This window comes from Bicyclus anynana, chromosome 8 (assembly GCF_947172395.1).
Source record: "Bicyclus anynana chromosome 8, ilBicAnyn1.1, whole genome shotgun sequence".
Classification (NCBI taxonomy): domain Eukaryota; kingdom Metazoa; phylum Arthropoda; class Insecta; order Lepidoptera; family Nymphalidae; genus Bicyclus; species Bicyclus anynana.
In genome coordinates, this window is record NC_069090.1 from 9,896,530 (window position 1) to 9,909,722 (window position 13,193).

The 13,193-nt window shown below is 37.5% G+C and overlaps 2 protein-coding genes across 2 annotated transcripts; one reads left to right on the plus strand and one right to left on the minus strand.

Annotated features, from left to right (window-relative positions):
• Positions 1–833: 833 nt before the first annotated feature.
• Positions 834–3,155, minus strand: LOC112055378 (uncharacterized). The gene is made up of 3 exons (XM_024095455.2): positions 2,912–3,155; positions 2,299–2,470; positions 834–1,069 (listed from the first exon to the last, which is right to left on the minus strand). The coding sequence occupies exons 1-3, from the start codon at positions 3,140–3,142 to the stop codon at positions 834–836; spliced, it is 639 nt and encodes a 212-aa protein (XP_023951223.2). The 5' UTR covers positions 3,143–3,155.
• A 7,375-nt stretch (positions 3,156–10,530) lies between these two features.
• Positions 10,531–12,382, plus strand: LOC112054919 (uncharacterized). The gene is made up of 3 exons (XM_024094863.2): positions 10,531–11,252; positions 11,336–11,504; positions 11,908–12,382. Exons 1-3 carry the CDS (start codon positions 10,548–10,550, stop codon positions 12,225–12,227), a joined length of 1,194 nt encoding a protein of 397 aa, XP_023950631.2. The 5' UTR covers positions 10,531–10,547; the 3' UTR covers positions 12,228–12,382.
• The last annotated feature ends 811 nt before the right edge of the window (positions 12,383–13,193 follow it).

A 13,193-nucleotide genomic window follows, 5' to 3' on the forward strand; every position in this document is an offset into this window, starting at 1 on the left:
ATAAAAAACGGCTGGTTAGTAACAACTTTTAATAACCTCGTTATTGATACAAGTTGGGAGGAGAGTAGTTTATCAAAATTTGTTACTAACGAAATGTTTTTTTTTTACTGTTACTAAATTTTCAATTTCTGGTAACTCCGTTAGCTACCAGAATCAAGAATTTTCATATCAGGGAGACAGAATCAAGACCGGGAGCCGCAGCAGAAAAAGCTGAAATCAGTAAGTGGCTCAAGTATGCCTCTCTGACTGAGAGTTACATATTTGTACCTTTTGCCGTGGAGACCCTTGGGACCATAGAGTCGCAGTACCAAAAAGTTTCACTGAATCATTTCACCCCGGCTAGTTGCCTCGACTGGTGACAGGACGGCTGGCTCATTTTTTGCGCAAAGGATCAGCCAGGCTGTCCAGCGCGGAAATGCAGCCAGTATTCTTGCCACCATTCTACGTGGGCATGATTGGTATAGTTAGGTTAAGTTCATTAATGTATTATTTCTCAATAAAAAAACTTCATAGTAATCAGTTGTACAAAATGTTCTATGGATCCCTGACTATTACGCGCGCGAAACTGCGGAATGCCTGCTAGTATAATAGGTATAACGTCCACATATCCGCATCGTACGTAACGGATTCATCGCATCAAACGGTTTTTTACTTTTACGATAAATGAAATCCGTACGATGCGATGAGTACGATGCGGATCAGTGGACGCACTTGTATGACTTTCTATATAAAGAATTCTACAATACGTTTTATGCAATGCATCTGTTACGTGTGATCTATGGATGCCTACCATAAGGCCTACTGTTATTTTTGGTTTTCCATATTACAAAGAGCTAATTAAGGAAGAACTGTTCATCGTCTTTCTTCTCATTAACACAAGCTGGATGGCCGTCTCCAAGGTTCAAGGCCGCAGCCTCAGCAGCGATCTCCGTGCGGTAGGACCTGCCCACTCGAGCTGACAGGGTCGAGGCGCCCACGTGGCAGTCCATCATCAGGAGATACTTCCCATTGCGAATTAACTTCATTTGGAACTTGAGTAGGGGAACTCCTTTTCGCATAGGCTTTATATCTGGAAGAAAGTAAATATTTAAAGCCTCACGATCCACAGTTACGAGGCCTGTCTCATCACCGAGAGGTTGTGGTCCGTTCCTCGCCTTGTGGACTATTGTACCCACACTTTTACCACTAATTGTAGGAGGACGGCATTATTGGTTAGTCTTGGTCACTCATTAGGGGCCTTATTAGATGGAGCGAGCTACGCTTGGAGTTTCTCTGCGTGATCGAATCAAAAATGAGAAGATCCACAGACGAACCAAAGTCACTGACATAGCTCTGTCGTCGCGAAGCTGAAGTGGCAATGGGCAGGCCACATAGTTCGAAGAGCCGATAGACGTTGGGTTCCCAAGGTGCTGAAATGGCGCTCCTGCAGCAGAAAGCGCAGTGTTGTTCGACCCCCCATTAGATGGACCGAAAACAACAAGCGGATAACAGGCTGTCGTTGGATGCTTGCAGCTCAAGACCATTGGGTCCTTACAAGAGGTCTATGTCCAGAAGTGAATCCATCCATCAGCTGATGATAATAATAATCTTATTTTTTTTGGAGTCTACATGTATTGTAGACTCCAAAAAAAGAAATCATTTACCGATACGTCACTGTCGGTCTATCATCACCAGCGAAAGCCCTTTCAAGCCCTTTAGATTTATTAAAACTGTTAGTAGGTAGTATTCCGAAAAACATTAGGTACAGCCAAGAATGTCCCCGTGGCGCCTTGAGAAGCAAACAGCAGCAGTTCGTGTGAGGGACCCCATGCTCTTGTGGAAGGTCACAGCTTCCCAATATGGCTGTGGTGCCATATGTGGCTCGAGACATGGTGTTTGGAAGTCCTTACAAGACTATGCCTTGCAGTGGTACGTCCAACGGCTGATGATGATAATGACCTTCTTGTCCCCACACGAAATCATTTTACAATAGGTACGTCACTGCTTATCATCATTTATCATTCCTTCAAATTAAATTGAGAGATGAAACTCTTAGCATTCCTGTGCGGGTGCCGGGACCATCGTTTGGCAGAGAGAAAAACTCCAAACAGAGCCCTGGAGTTCTGACTAACGGGTTAAACTTCTTGGCAATCAATCAACTTCTCCCTTTGCTTGTGTTGTTTTCCCTTTTTAGCCAAATTTAGTAAGATCCTAATGAAGCAGCTTTGGATACCCGTTCTAATATATAATTTGCTGCAGTTCTAGTGTGGCCAATGTTAAGAAAGTTATTAGTAGTACACACTGTAAATATTTACTAACTAGAATTCCGCACAACATTAGGTACAGCCAAGAATGTCCCCGCGGCACCTTGAGCAGCGAACAGCAGCAGTTCGTGTGAGGGGGACCCCATGCTCATGTGGAGGGTCGCGGCCTCCCAATACGGCTGTTGTTCCAAATACTCGCTCATGTCTGTCCATATTCTCTTGATTATCTGCAAAGTATACATGTATTATCTGATGTACCTACCTCGTCGATAAGCTAACCGCTAGTTAGGTTGTCTGGTTTCGGATCCCGAGGACATCATCATCATCATATCAGCTGATGAACGTCCACTGCAGGTCATAGGCCTTTTGTAGGGACTTCCAAACATTACGATCCTGAGCCGCCTGCATAGCGAATCCCCACGACTCGCTTGATGTCGTCAGTCCACCTGGTGGGGGTCGACCAACACTGCGCTTTATAGTGCTAAAAACTCTACTCTAGAATGACTCTCTCTACTCTCTAACTTTACTCTGCTCCGTGATCGATTGTAATTCGACATGCAATATACAGATGGACTAAAACATTTGAAGCGATCACAGATTACACAATAGTTCAAGTCTTAGACGTATACTTAATTTGTATTGTTGAAAAAAGAACACTAAACTCTCACCTCTTGGGTTGCGTTTCTAATAACCAAGTCCAAGCACTTCGTCTCCAAATTCATATTCCAACTGTAGTAAATCCTCCATGGTTCACCTACCACTAAATCTATATCGAAGTAAGGATCTTTAGCAATTCTCATACAAACGTCATTGCTGTTTCCCAAAGTCCTAGTTACTTGGCATGACGCTCTAGAGAACAGGTATATCAATGAGACCGTCAATATTCCAATGGTTGACATATTCGATGTACGATGTTCGATGTATGACGATATATGAAGAGATTGTTGTACGTCAATCCTTTATAAGAGTTGTATGAGAAAGTTTGCATATCAACATTTCGCTTCCCATGGTATTGTTCAGGTAAGAATCCTTTGTTTTTGAATGCAAACAGTCTTCATTACAGTTGCTGTCTAAATCGTCAATCATGAGTTGAGTGATTCTTTAGACTGTTCTGTGACTGTGTTTTGGAATAAAATAATTATGTTTAACTATAGAAATGCCGAGATAACCCAGTGGATAAGACCTCTGCCTCCGATTCCAGAGGGTGTGGGTTCGAATCCGGTCCGGGGCATGCACCTCCAACTTTTCAGTTCTGCGCATTTTAAGAAATTAAATATCACGTGTCTCAAACGGTGAAGGAAAACATCGTGAGGAAACCTGCATACTAAAAATTTTCTTAATTCTCTACGTGTGTGAAGTCTGCCAATCTGTATTGAGCCAGCGTGATGGACTATTGGCCCTCATTCTGAGAGGAGACTCCAGCTCAGCAGTGAGCCGAATATGGGTTGATATCTATAGAAATACTGACATAGTTATTGACAATGCTTAGCGAGTTGCGAATCTGAAGTGGCAGGGGCATATTTCGAAAAGCCGATGGACGTTGGGGTTCCAAGGTGATGGAAAGGCGACCCCGGACCGGAATACGCAGTGTTGGTCGTCCACCTACTAAGTGGATCGACAAATCGGGTTGTAGGGAGCCGCTGGATGCTGGCGGCTCCAGACCAGACTGTTTGGATATCCAAGTAAGAGGCCATCCATCCAGCAATAGACGTCCATCGGCTGGTAATGTTAAATGATGATGATATAAATACTATTTTTGAATAATATAAGTACAGACAATAGTTCCTGCATTTTATATCCAGATAGGCACATATTTGGTGACGAAAATAATATGCCAGCAAACATTTTATAAATCTCGTTTATAACAACAGTTAATTGAGCCAAGCAAATGGAGTAAATCGTTTCATGGTTAAGTAGTCCTGAGCCTCCGCGCCAACGAAGAAGTCCCGCGGCTAAAATCTGAACTAAAATTGACAGCGGCTACACAAATATCAATAAGACCGCCATTACCAAGTGACAACGTGCGCCAATCAGAAATTAACGCCGCGTCTACAGGACTTGTTTCGTGGCGCGAAGTACAGCTCTAAATCATGAGCAGCTGAATGAAAAAAAAAACGTTTTTTTTTTTTTTTACTTTTCCCTAGTTTCGTTAGCGTGATCAAAACACTGCACTCATTTGTCAATGAAGAAGTCCCGCGGCTAAAACCTGAACTAAAATTGACAGCGCCTACACAAATGCCAATAAGACCGCCATTACCAAGTGACAACGTCCGCCAATCAGAGATTAGCGCCGCGTCTACAGGACTTGTTTCGTGGCGCGAAGTACAGCTCTAAATCATGACTGAAAAAAAAAACGTTTTTTTTTTTTTACTTTTCCCTAGTTTCGTTAGCGTGATCAAAACACTGCACTCATTTGTTGTGTAGGCGTGCCGACCACCGATGCGTATCTCTAGAATAGGTGGAATTGGTGGGCGGCATAATATTACCAGTCATTACATAGTGACAGCTCGAACGTAATGACCGCAACGCCCAGTTGGAATTAAAAAAATAAACAACGAAAATAACGGGCAGTCGGCGAAGTTGATTCTTTTTTCGCTTTCGAAAACTTCGTACTGTTTATTCTCCAAATAACCGACCATTGCTGCCCGCAGGTTAGTATGAGATGCTACAGAATACCAAAACATTCGCAAACAACTACGGCCACCGTGGCACAGTGGTATGCGAAATGAATTTGCAAATCCTGGATTCGATCCCCGGCTGGGCCGATTGAGGTTTCCCTAATTGGTCCAGGACAAAGACTTACCGAAAAGCGATTAAGCGTTCCAGTAGATGTCGTGTAAAAACCGAAAGGGGTGTGGATTTTTCATCCTACTCCTAATTATCCTAAATTAGCCCGCTTCCATCTTAGATTGTATCATCACTTAACATCAGGTGAGATTACAGTCACAGGAAACAGGCTTCTGTATTCCTTCAGCAAAGTTATATATATATATATAACTTTGCTGAAGGATATATATAAGATAAAGATATATATATATATATATATCTTTAGAAACGCCACATTTTATACAATATAGAATATGGGAAGACAATTGTCAATAGGACGGGAATCGAACCAACACCTCTCGGTGATAAGTCAGGCTGAGCTATTGAGGCTTAACATAGATAATAAACGATCTATTCAGATACTATGATAGCTAAACCCTTAGACCAAAGTAAAATTCTTTCTTTGGTCGAAGACTGAACCTGAAAGTTTATTATCCTTCGAGAAATGCTCTAAACTGTCTGTCAGTTTGCGTGGCGACGTTTTGACGGCCTCCGTGACGCAGTGTTATGCGCGGTGGATTTACAAGACGGAGGCCCTGGGTACGATCACCGGTTGAGCTGATTGAGGTTTTTTTAAGTGGTCCAGGTCTGGCTGGTGGGAGGCTTCGGCCGATTAACACACTACCGACAAGGACGTACTGCCAAGCGATTTAGCGTTCAGGTACGATGTCGTGTAGAAACCGAAAGGGGTGTGGATGTTCAACCTCCTCCTAATAAGATGAAGACAACACTGGTTATGCACCGCTTTCATACTGATCAACAGGTAGAACATGTATTACGATGTTATTTTTCGCTTTTTAGTTTAATGGGTAGGTTTTTAGGTTTCGAAGTCCGTTGTATTTTTTTTATTAAAATTTTATTATTTTTCCATTTTTAGTGTAAAATTTCATCTCAAACGAATACATCAGCATGAGTAGTAGGTAGTGGTGTCCTATACATATAAATCTTTAGCTTCAACTTAATGAGCTATTCTTTTTGTACGAACTGAACATTTTGGCAATATTGAACCGTATGAAGAAATTCCAAAACGTCGCTACTGTAAAAAATCATTTATTTTAATTTAGGCTTAGTTTACAAGCCCGATCGGTGATAATTAGTCGTAGTACAAGGGCCTTGGTCCGAGAAGAACCCACAACAAACTCAGCCAGTGTTTTTTTGTTTATCACCATTTAACAATATTTAACAAAAATATTTGATATATGCCAACCTTTTGTTTGACATTCTATTCAATTTATTTCACTGCCATTCAAACGATTACAATTTGTTGCATATAACAACCACATGGATATAACTGTATGGATTACAAACAAACAAATATTTTTAATGTAAATATTGTGATGCGTGCGCTTACCAACTTAATATAACAACAACAATGTAATATATTCAAATTTAAAAAATCAGTCTCAGTTCTATACGTGAATTTACAAGACGGTCCTTTCGTTTGTATATATATATTATAAATAATTAATAAGAAATATATTATATTTTATTAAACGGTTAAGTTTTTTTTTACTAAATATGATGAAAATTAATAGTCTCCGGGTTGCAATGCAAATCATTATAATATCAATATTCTCTTACGCAAATAAAACAACTGTAAATGATAACGATTTTACTAAGGATAAGGAATATTTAAAAGAGCGAGAATTCCACAAAAATATAACATCAAATTGGACAATCTGTGAGGAATTTCTCAATAACACAACATTTGACATCAACAGTGTTGTGGATATTGATTGGCAAATATTCTACTTTTGGGGCTATCGTGACGATAACACCTATAACATCCGATTTAGCATCCCAACACCTATTGTAAGTACTTATATCTCTGTATATAGTATGTGTATGTTAACAATAAAACTGTGTTTGTGTCGATGTGCCATTAAAGTACAATGAGTATAATTGAAACTCACTTTTTTATTGTTTAAAGCAATTCCTAGCTTTAAACAATTAAAAAAGTTCTAGAAGAGAGGCCTAGCAGTGGGCCGTTAAAAATAGACTGTTAATGATGAATTAAAAAAAAAAAAAAATATCTTTTACTCCACTAGTTCCTCGAACCTAATATCTTTAAATGTAAGTCCATTTTCAGGCCCTTACTACTATTGTATTTTACAAAACAAAACAAATGAGACCAAACTCGATGGGTTTATCTTGGTGAATTTACGAGTTCCTATGGCCACCTCCTGATTTCATCATCAGAGGATCTCCTTCTATCCGGTACAAATATTTGGTGACAATGCAATATATGTTACGTTGCATTGTCGCCAAATATTTGTGGTACATTCCAATGCAACCGTTCCCCAGAAAATAGGTCTAACATAGCTTCTAAGATTTAAATTATGTAATAATCAAAGTAAAATCAAAATTTCTATATTCAGTGAAAACTTAGTTAATTTTAATCGTCATGATATATTTGTTAATGTATAATTACATTAATATAAAAAGTTATGGTGATAAATAAAGTTGCGCAAACTAAGCAACAACTACCAAACAATAAAGATCGTGTGCCACTATTATATGTATAAGGTTCTTGTAAAACGACGATATTATTGTAAACAATGATGTTAGAAAAAAGAGGTAGATAGGTTACATAAACCACATTCGATGTTTGCAACTGGCGGTATTCGATGTTTCAGCGGCGTTATCAACGGCGCGATGACAGTGCGACTGAGCTCAGATTTGCTAATTAGCATAGTTTTAACGTGCCACTTGCGGTCCGCGTATAACCTATCTACCTCTTTTTTCTTGTAACATCATTGATTATAAGCAATTTATTCTTGTCCTTTTGTGCTGAACTTTCAAAAAGCGAAGCGCATCACACATGCATTATTTTTCTTGTAGCTCATTGACCGATTTGAAGTAGGATTGAAAGATGTGGACATCAACGTGAACTGGTCCCAAGCGGTGCTGTTTATGGAGACGTCGGTAGACTTCAGCGCTCTTTATATATCCACTGAAACTGCGGGGAAATTCCAGCTTATACCGTCCTTAGCATTTGGATGTAAGGAGATAATAACGCTAGTTTATTTTTCGGCTCTACATGATGTCTATCATCACGGAAGTACAATCTATTCCGTGAAGTCCATTTGGTTTTACATGTAGTGGTAAAATGTAGACGAGCGTTTGAGAGATGCATGTGTGTGTAAAATATACACTACTGCACATCCGATGCCTACTATCAGACCAGACCTAAACTGACCCGAGTTGGGAATCATACATTTTTTATAACGTGGGGAAATCTACATGGATACCTTCTCGCCACGCGAAGGCAAGAAGGCCTCAACCGACTAAAACCCTACTGTGTTTCGACTCGTTGCCTGATGACTGAACCACGGGAACATTTCGTAAACTACCGCAACCCAGACAGCAAGTTGGGAATCGTACCTAGGTCATCTATGGTAAATAACCTCAAGCAAGTCGGACTCACATTGACTACTCCGAGTAAAAAAACAGCAAATAATCACGTTTTCTGTAATAGAGTACCCTTAAATGTTTTTTTTTTGTTGCTTTTTTAGTATTTGTTGTTATAAAGCGGTAACAAGGAGGAGAGTAAAAAAGTAAAAATCTGTGAGCATCTTGAAGACCGCAATAAGACTGCACTTATTCTCGAATCATTTCGGGTCCGCTTGAGGTTGCAATTATTTTATCTCTGTCTCTGATTTTAATTTTTTTATAACGATTTTTCAGTGGAACGTGTCCCTAAGCTTATATTTGGCTTAAAGTTAGTTGACCCAGGGTACTTGGGTATTATGAATTGCCAGGAAAAACTCTGTTATGCCTTAGCTCCGTCGGATAAATTGCCGAAAACTGAAGATGTAAGTATTAAAGCGTTTACTTCATTTATTTTTATTATGTAATAAGATGTATATTCAGAAAATATTAATATTTTAACAATTGCTAGTGACTCCCACAACTCTGTTAGTATTTTTCTTTTCTATCTTTCTTTCTTTGCCTTATCGCCTTTCTAATGAAACTGGTTAGGGGCTCATTGCATGGATGGTTCCGAAGGCTGTAACGGTCTTAGTCACATTTTTTCTTTCATATCAATCAATCAATCAATCATATTATCAGGCCTCTTGTAGAGACTTCCAAACATCACGATTCTGAGCCACCAGCTCCATGATGCATCCAGCAAATCCCTGCCCTCGCTTAATGTCGTCAGTCAACCTGGTGAGGGGGTCGAGCAACACTGCGTTTTCTAGTGCGTCATTCCAGCACCTTGTGACCTCAACATCATTCGGCTCTTCGAGCTATGAGCCCGCCCATTGCAACTTCAGCTTCTTGACTCGTTGAGCTAAACCGACATAGTTCAACGATTTTGGCTCTTCTGCGGATCTACTCATTTCGATCATAGATTCGATCACACGAGACACTCCGAGCATAGCTCATTTTATAGCCCGCCCGTTTTGTTTTATTTATAAATATATATATTATATAATAGATATTTATATTACATATATTCAAGATTCACAAATAAGCTATATTAAAAGAGAATTAGAGAACTATTTGTTTTCTTGTTTCCAGATTACATCAGCAGCAGAAAAAATAGGTTTCAGAGGTAATTACAATTATTCATATCGATTTAAAAGGGATACTCCTACAATGAATGATCATCTAATGGCCGTGGAAGACGACATGGACGATGATGATATCGATGAAGATATAAATGATGATGAAGAAGATATTGAGATTTCAGATTCAGATGAATTGTAAAATTCGTTTTTAAGTTAATACTTACAAATTTCTTTTTAAACTGAAGTGTTCAAATTTTACTATTCTAGGAAGTACTCGGATATGTTATGGTTATAAAGTCATGTCTAATCAGGAAATAAAGTGTCAAAGCAAGTCATACAGAGGTCACAAACAATTTAAAGTACCGACTATTTGAAACATTTTATATTATAAATAAATGTCTGATAGCTAATTCACAAGTTTTGCTTTTGTCCTTTGATTGATAAAAAGTTAGAAAGTAACAAAATTTACGGTTAGATTATCTGAACAGAAGGTAGCGAAAGCTGTAAATTGATAAGATTCGAAACATTACATTGTACATGTACAGTATCTAATGATTGTCTGTAGTAAATGTAAAACTTAGTATGAGGATTTAAAATATTTTTATTTTGTGCACGTTTAGGTACGAACTAAAATATAAATTTCGATCTTTTTTTGCAAGTCATTTATATTTGCAACGAACAAGTAGATGCGTGTAATTTATCTATTATTTATTTATTTGTCAATTTTTTTTTTTTTAACAATGTTAATAAAATACAAAATATAATACAAAGCACTATTAATAATTTATAAAAAAAATCAACCCTCCCGCTTCGGGGCATTTGCAACCGGTACTTTTAACTGCCAATGAAATGAAAACGTTTCATGACACCTGATTTATGCACGATTTCAATATAAAGGTGGGTTGACAAAAAATTGTAAACACATCCAATGATACGCGGAACAATGCACAACATACCATTCATTATGGTGGTACTCACGGCTGTAAATGGAAGAAAACTGATTGAAAACTTGCCGAGAGCGTCAAAACATAGAAGTACAGATAACAATGCAGATTTTTACCAAGCAACGTATCAATTACCAGTTGATTTCAAGCATTTGACCAGAGAAGGTATTGGAGATGGCGATTTTAAGCAACCTTTTGATGGTTTACGTTACAAACTGATTAAAGAGGGAGACCTAGATCGCGTCATAGAATCGCTCCCGAAATTGGATCTCAAAAGCAAACATGAGCTATCACAAAGAAATCTGCCTGTATTTTCTAGTCCACGTGATGAAATTGAATACTACAATAATATTTATAACTCTACAGACAAAAAGACAAGTGGACTATTCGATTTTTCATCTATTTTAGAGAAAAATTTAAGGAATCCATTTATAAGTAGAAGAGAAAAAATATTGGATATCCAAAAGGCAAGAAACTTCACTAAGGCGGCCAAAGCGATGCCAAGAAAAGAAAATACAACGGAATATTTTCAAAAAAACAGATTCTTTAGAAAACCGCAGCGAAATTCGCTTAAAATTAATTGGACAACCTGTGATGAATTTGCGATAAATGCTGTTTTCCATCCTGATGATATAGTCAACATTAAATGGCTGCCATTTTTCATTTGGTCTAAAAGGGGATTTTTAACAACTGTAACACACACATTTTCGCATCCAACTAAAAAGGTAATTAATGTTATCTCAAAGTGACACTTTTAATAAACACTCTAGTAAGTACCTTTCTAAGAATAGTAATATATTGTTTTCAGAATGTGCAGTATTATAGATCAACTTTTGGCCCACATTATAAAAATATTGATTGGCAACAACCAAAATTGCTAATGAAGGAGAGAAGGAATATGTTACTAATAGCGGGTGACAGAAAGGGTCTATTTTACGGCATACCAGACCATGAGCTGCCAGAAGATCATCATTTAAGTAAGTAACATAAGTGTGTTATGTTTATAGATATCCATATAAAGAGACTGTAGCGTTTATGACTATCAACATACTAGCCGACGCTCATAATTTCGTCCGTGAAAGTTTGATTTGTGTGGCACTGTACGTATAGGTACTTCGCAGAGCTACCGGTGGCATTATTTGAGTATAAATTTGTTCCGAAAATATTTTAAATGTGTCCAAAAATATTCATTAAAAGCAAATTATGTCAAGGGAAATTTTGGTCAAAATTAAATACTTGTGACGAATATGGTGCTTATTTGGATAAACATTAATATAATGCTTATGAAAACACTTTCACAAATAATTAATACATAATTTTAAGACAATTTCACATTAAAATATTATTATTATTTTGATGGAGATAGTATTATTGTTACAGTGAAAAACCTATATTTACCAACTATAAAACTAAGACTAAAGATACATGATCCCTATTTAGCTATGATGTATTGTGATGATCATTACGCAGCTATAATGGCCGAGTTGGGAACTGGACCCAAATCGGAACATGATACATTTCTTGAAGCTTCCACCCTTAACTTTAAAGGCAAAGGCACAACAGTTCGCAGAGATATAGAAGAAGAAAAATTCATAGCGAATATGCAACAAAGAATTAAAATAGAGGATGAAGAAAACAAATTTATACGTATTCACAGACCTATCGGAGACGTAGACATCAAAGTCAGACATGCTAAATAATGTTTGCCTATACTATTATTACAATCCTAGTATACAACATACTTAAGCAGTAAATAAAACTTGCATTGTAAATAAATAACAACACATGTAAAAATTGATAAATGATAAACATTCAAGACTTATTAAACATCCTATGGTAAACAAAGATAATATTCGTAAACATCCACTCTTGGTAATATAAAGCGATGCAATCAACATACACACAACTTCATACTTAGCATGTCATTCCAAGGTTCTCTTCAAGAATCTCATACAAATTTATCTATATGTTAAAGTTATTAATTGGCTGTTTCTAAAAAAAACCTAAATTTAATTAAATGAACGTACGGAAACGGATACGATATAGTTTTTTACGGGTTAATTTTACATTTTACCATTTATTTGACTCGTACAATGTTTAAATTTTTACTCGTTTTTGTGGTAAAATCGTTTACTCAATTAATAGAAGCTGGTTCAATGCCGGGTTCCTTGTATGACAGTGAAAGCACTACTTGCGAAGAGTTCAGTCGTTTTGCCAGGTTCAATCCATACTCCGTAGTAGACGACGAATGGATGTCATTTTACTACTGGGGACCACCCAAGTCACCATTGTTTGCAATTTTCTTTGTGCCTAGTACTTCGGTAAGTATTAATGCTTCTTTCTACGTGTTAATTGTAATATCAGGACTTTGGTGTGCTTGTATTTCCTAGCTCGTAGCTTTTCGTCACTAGGTAAGTATAGTTTTAATTGTAATAATTATGGTTTTGAATTAAGTTAATTTGGTAGGTAAATAACCTTTTACATAATATAAGTGCCTTGATATAAGTGTTTTAACTTATTTTTGATGGTTGCACCCTTAATCACAGTTTATTGCTTTAGAGACTATAATACCTCTAATTCGAATTTTTCAAGTCTCAATTCCGTAGAAGAATGGTCATGTAAAAGTCCAAGAGTTATGTAATCTCATCAAAAGTTTAAATATTTGA